Below are 6,515 nucleotides of genomic sequence, written 5' to 3' on the forward strand. Positions count from 1 at the left end.
AGTTTAACTGCCATAAGGTCTTTAGCTTTACATTTTTTGACTGTGTCAACTACTTCATGAGCTATAACTATATAGTCAGTTATTAACCTAGATGAGAGGAAAACTGCTTGATAAGGACTTATGAATTTATCCATCACCCTTTTCAATCTAGTGGACAACAACTTAAGGATTAGGTATTACTAACCGTAGTAAAATGATCTCTAAGTTCATCAGCAATACTGGTTCTATCGGTTAACCATATTCATGGATCAACATACTTCCTTGAAGTAAAACGACCCCTTATAGTGCGAGAGAATTGCTTCCAATTTAATTCTCCTAGTAAACTAGTGACCCGGCGATACCATGAAATCGCATCACCCTCAAGATTTACTGCAGCTATTGGCACCTTCTTGGAATTCTTTACCTCGTATAATGAGAAATATTGTTCTGCCTTAAAAATAAAACCTTCTGGATCAGTACCATCAAATCTAGGAACCTTATGATTGATTGAACTCCCTTTTACAATTCGACCAGTCGTATCAGTGTCTGTTTCAAAGTCAGGCTCGTCCTTCGTACCAACGTCGTCCACTTTTTTTTTGCAGCAGTTTCCGGTGCAATCTGAGTTTCTATGGTTGTTAATTGCTCAGCAGTAACCTTGCGAATGACTTCCATCTGTTAAATTAGTGCCTGAATAGTTGCAGTAAGCTCACCAACTTGTGTTTCTAAAGATTTCACTGTCATCTTCAAGCTCATATCCGTGAGCTCTAGATACCAGATGTTAGGGTACCGACCCCAACTCATCATAAGCTTATGGGTAGAACTCATCCTATTGACTTATAAACCACCCAACTAAGCTACATCTAAACAATATGGGAATAAGGTTGTAGATGGGGAAAAGCGAGTTGTTGGTTTTTAAGAAATTGAGGAGACGACCGTGCGGAGGAAACTCCTTGGACCAAGCGAACTGTCTAACCTCACACAGATGCACTGCAAGAGGGAGTTCTTTGAATTCGAGAGATCAATCTGTAGGATTCCGGCCTAAACCAAAACAATGGTCGTTCCAGAGTCAATTCGGTCACAAGAGAGGATGGGTCGATCTATAGGAGGGAGCTAAGAAATGTGTGAGATCAATAGTGATCGAAATTGTAGGTGTGTTGTGTATTCTGCATGAAGAAATAAGATAAGTTTTGATTGATTGAATTTGCTCTGTTGAGAGTAATTTTTTACGATGAGTTCGTGTTCTCTTGTTTTTACGAAAATTGTATGTTGTTTCAGTCATGATTCAGAGACTTATTTATATTGCTAGAATTGTAAAACACCTTGATCCCATGAAGTGTGACATCTGCTGGAGTCAAAGAGTGGGGAATTGGAAATCGTGTTAAAACCAGTTGCTCATCATGCGGAGACTTATTTGATTTTCCATCCACTACTTTGCTAACTCCTCCAACTGATTGCACGACTTGCTCACATTCTCATCGTGTGTATGAACACATGTGCCGTAGACCGCCATACCAAAACCCTAGTTAATATCCCCCCATGTGACACGATTGATGTCTCGTGATTGTGGAGTCTGCAAGGAAGACGTGTGTTTAGTTAGTCAGTTGCTCACTTCATGGGACGATGAGTCCTTGTATTGCTGAGTCGAACGTGATTTGCAAATGTTCTAAGACTCATGAATCGAACGTGTCTGTTGAGACAGAGGTATAATTCCCGAGTAAATGTTTATAGTTAAGGTGAGAAAATATTGCTCATGAATTGTTGAATATTGATGGTTGAACCAATATTCCTTAGTCTGAGCAAATATTGCTCATTTGAGCGAATGTTGCTCGTTTGATGAATTATTGGTAACAGGACCAAATAAAATATTAATTTAAAATACTAGCAACTGAACCGAGTATGATAATTAAAATGTTGATCACGGGATCAACGTAAAATTATTATTGTTTGAATCTGCTCAGAATTATGTTTTGCAGAGCTTTGGATTCGAAACCCTAATTCTGATCAATTGCTGATTAATTGATGATTTATTGAAAATCAACCACGGAGTGAAGGAGGGACCGACTAGATGGGATGATGAGTCGACAATGTAACGCCCAGATGCTCTAGTAAGAAAAATACCAAAGTCTCTTGAAGACCAGTTGGTGAAAAGATGATTAAATGCTGGTTTAATCATTTATTAAAATAATGTTCGTCTGATCCTTAGGTGATAAAACCTAATAAATTATGAAGAGATGAAGGACCGACCAAGGGGTCATGAAACCGGATCTGGTTGGTCATGGGATCGACTGACGATCGTTTTATGAAATTCCAAATTGTTTGGAAGAGTTTCAACCTAATGTGAACAAATTAGGTCAAATGATGAAAAAGTATGGGACCGGCCTCTTGAAAGCCAAAGATCCAACCTTGGTCGGTCAAGGTAATATGCTCATGTCACCAAAGTGTTCATGTCTCAGTCCTGAGAATTTTGATATTTTCTGGCGTGCATTTGAGCATTCATTTGAGAAAATATGAAGAATTCAGGGTTTTTGCTGAAACTGAGGAATTTCCATGAGATGATGGAAATAATAATAAAATAAGAGATTAAAAGGTGTGGGACCTGCCACGGCTAGGGCATGGCCGACCGACTAGCAGGCCCGGTCCCGTGACACCTTTCCCAATTTTATGTAATTTTATGTAATTTCCTTGATGTGAAGGAAATACCATGAAATTGAGGAGTTTCATAAGGTTAAGGAATTTCCATGAGATGATGGAAATAATAATAGTAAAATAAGGAACCATGAAGTGTGGGACTGGCTATGACCAAGGCATGGCCGGCTGACCAATAAGCCCCGTCCCATAACACTTTTCCTAATTTTATATTATTTTTCATGATTTTAGGGAAATACCATGAAATCAGGGAGTTTGTTGAAATAAAGGAGTTTTCCTTAAAGTGAAGGAGTTTGCATGAGATGTAGGAAACAAATAATAATAATAATAATAATAATAAAATTAGGGCGTGTGGGACCGGACGACTAGGGCCCGATCCCGTGAGCTTTCCCTAATTTTATGTATTAGTTTCACGATTTGAAGGAAATATCATGAAACCAAGGAATTTCATGGGATGAAGGAAATAATAATAAAATAATAAGAAATGCAAGGTGTAGCACCGGCCACAAGTAGGGCATGACCGGGCGGCTAGTAGGCTTGGTCCCGCGACACCTTTCTTAATTATTTATTATTTCCTTGATATGAAGGAAACACCATGAAACTGAAGAGTTTCCTTGAAACGAAGGAATTTTGTTCAAATGAGGGAATTTTCATGAGATCAAGGAAAAATAGTAAAAATATGATAAAATATAGAATTAGGCATGGGACTGGCCAAGGCACGACCGGCCGGTGGGCCCAGTCCCCCAGCGCCCTGGTTAATATTTTATTATTTATTATTTTTCTCCCTATTTTGCATAGGCTCATCGTTCCTTCGTATTTTGGAATGCTCGTTCGTGCATTCAGGTGCTCGTTAGTGCGTTGAACACACTTGCACCATTTTGGTCGGGGCTTACTCGATAATAGCTCAGATGCCCGTACGTTTAATATTTATTACTAACCCATGGAATTCCGCTGGGAAGAACCATGGATTGAAGTAACAAAATATTATGAATATTATAAAATATTTTCCAGGGATTCAGTTAATGAATCTAATGATTTAGAAATAATTAATTGATGGCTCTATACTAGTACGATCATATATGAGCATTAATTATTCAGGAATTGAGCGATATGAGCTTGTTGAAGCGTCATATTTCTCTTATATAGTCAGGGAAAACATTGTTACATCCTGAAGACGTTATTGCTCTATACTAGCAGGCAAGTTGTCTAGGAGCCGTCCAATCTTTTGATTCTACATAGAAGTAATTACTGAAATTTCTCAGTATTCATGAGATATGCCGCTGCCTCAGCTGAGAGACTACACATCTACATACGCTCTGAGAGACAATATTCTCAGTCAGGGATTCTTGTGGCATGAGCTTTCATGCTTTGATGAGAGACACGAGCCTCAATACTCATCTGATTGCTGGATCAGGAGCATGTGTAATTATGGTTTTACGATTTTAGCCCTTATCGAAAATCCACCATCTACATTAAGTCCCCTGCTTAGTGAGGGACAGTCATGTTCCTCAGTCAGCACTGGATGGTGATTTTCTTGTTACAGTTACAGACGAAAAATAAGTAGTTGAACTTAGTCGTAAGATAAGATGTTACCGGATTTTCGATTGCATGAGCAAACCACGGCTTGAACGAAGATCCCAGTGGCATGATAGAGCGCCATTTAGCGAGCATAAATTGGTGTAGAACCGCTGATTCGATGATGGAACCTTGTCGGTTTTAGGATTCACGGGTCCGGCCAAAAAGGAAATCCTCGTGGAATTAGGTTTTGGAAATAAAATTTGATATAAAAGGGAATAAATACCTTTTTTTTTATTTCTCCTCCACACACAACCTGCCACCACCTTCATCCCCTCACCTCCTTCATGCCAGTAGCAGAGGACATCAGGAGAAAACTCTTTCGGGGCTCCGTCGTGGTCCGACCGTCGCCACCACCGTCCGACCATATTCCGGTCGGCGACCAGGTAAGTGAATTTTTTTATTTCGTTGTTTGTTGATTCATGAGTTGTTCATGCTAAAGTTACATACATGCGCATATATGAGTGTGAGTTTTGTAGAAAACTCTTGTTTTTTGAAACGTATGTTCGTTCGATCGTTAGTTTAAGAAACTAGTAACAATCCCTGACTTAGGAGAGATTTTTTTCTATATAGACCTGTGTCTAGTGATAAAATTTTGTCTATGAGCTTTCATGAAAATCAAAACTTTATCTTGATGTATGAATTTTCACGAAATCGGAATAAACCTTCGTTTCAAAGACGGACGATCATGCGAAGAAAAAAGAGCTTTCATTTTTTACAAAACCGTAGAATATCCACGAATTTTTTTTATATAAAACCGCGACACGTTCACGGATTTTTTTTTTTAATGTATGTTTTACCCATACCAAAAATAATGAAATTTATTTGTCATGAATAATTCACGTTTTATATATATAAATACATATATATATATATATATTTGAAAGTCAAAGCCTTACCTCGAGTAATATTTAAAAGTGAACAATTATTTATGATGAAATATTGTTTAGTTTTCATAATTCTATGGTGAATACTCACACGGTGAAAATTATGTTCATGATTTTATGAAAATCAGGTTTCGATTTTTGAAAATAAATGTTTTGCTCATTCTTTGCAGGTTCGAAGAAGCGAGCAAGTTTTGAAGTGTTAACTCTTTTATCACAATCACTATTGTTAGTGGAATCCTAAAAAGGTAAGAGTTAAGAATTACCATTTCATTGTAAAATTGACATTGGCATATCCGTGATTATGTGTCTCTCGTTCCAGACAATGGTGTCTTCCAGCAGTGATTATTCTTCCAGCTCTTCTGAGGAGGATTCTAGGACTTCTACAGCCAAAATGCGTGCCAATACAGATCATGCTAAGAAGGTGATAAATAGCATGCCCCTCGATAAGTTGAAAGCTGCTCGTGATGAGCTCTTGAAGAGGAAAGCCAAGGAGGAGGCAATTACTGAGTATCGAGAGAAGAGACGCAGAATTCAGCGGAAAACACATGAAGCACAGGAGAGACTCCGATCCCGTCCTTATGGTGTAGCCTCAGACTCATATGCTGAAGAAGAGGAACCTGTATGGGAGCCGGTGGAACGCAAAAGTAGGCCATATCCACCACACAGGGAGACTGAGCAGCAGGTCAAGGATGATCTTCAAGCTGAATGTGACGAAGAGGACTACTGGTATGCAATAAATGGTGATCTTGTCGAGGAAGAGTTCTCTAGTTCAGACAGTGATTCTGAGAAAGAGTCTGAAGAGGATTCTTCAGAGAATGATGATGATGACGAATCGGATGACTCCGACAATTAGTCTTGCTTATAATCTTATTTGAACATTCGAATGTTTTTTTTTTTAGTCTTCGTAGTAGACATCTCTTTGATTATTTGAACAGCTTCACTTCAAGATTATGATTATTTTTTTTTGAATGAGAAACCCTTTTATTAATATTGATTCCTTCTGATTGAATCAAATGAATTGGACCAATGTTCATGCACCAAAATACATAATGACCCCTTCGGCTTGCCCTGATGATTTTCATCTGTGAAAATACTAGAATGTTCCACATGTGACGTGCACAAAGCCATGTGGCTATTCTCTGACCATGTCTAGCTTTGGTCATTGTCAGTCCCTAATACGTTATTTTCCTCCGCGTCCCCAGTATTGATCTTGTTTGAAACTTAGGGTTTCAGTAAAACTCGCAACTGAATTGACTATTCGTAGAAGATAAGTGTTCACCGTATATAGTATATATCTTCAGGACTTTGAGTCTATTATATATGTGAATATTTCTTCCATTTCTGAGTTAGTTTCATCATACAGAGGAAATTTTAATTGTCATGCCTCCATGCAGACAGTAGTTCATCTCCTCATGCATCTCCATTAAA

At 38.3% G+C, this 6,515-nt stretch overlaps 1 protein-coding gene across 1 annotated transcript; it reads left to right on the forward strand.

The window, feature by feature from the left end:
- Positions 1 to 5,409: 5,409 nt before the first annotated feature.
- Positions 5,410 to 5,940, forward strand: LOC113315743 (glutamic acid-rich protein-like). The gene has a single exon (XM_026564001.1). It carries the CDS (start codon positions 5,410 to 5,412, stop codon positions 5,938 to 5,940), a length of 531 nt encoding a protein of 176 aa, XP_026419786.1.
- The last annotated feature ends 575 nt before the right edge of the window (positions 5,941 to 6,515 follow it).

Source organism: Papaver somniferum, chromosome 10, assembly GCF_003573695.1.
Source record: "Papaver somniferum cultivar HN1 chromosome 10, ASM357369v1, whole genome shotgun sequence".
Taxonomy (NCBI): Eukaryota; Viridiplantae; Streptophyta; class Magnoliopsida; order Ranunculales; family Papaveraceae; genus Papaver; species Papaver somniferum.

Coding starts and splice junctions, on each gene's coding strand:
- LOC113315743 (XM_026564001.1), top strand. CDS start 5,410: ATGGTGTCTTCCAGCAGTGATTATTCTTCCAGCTCTTCTGAGGAGGAT.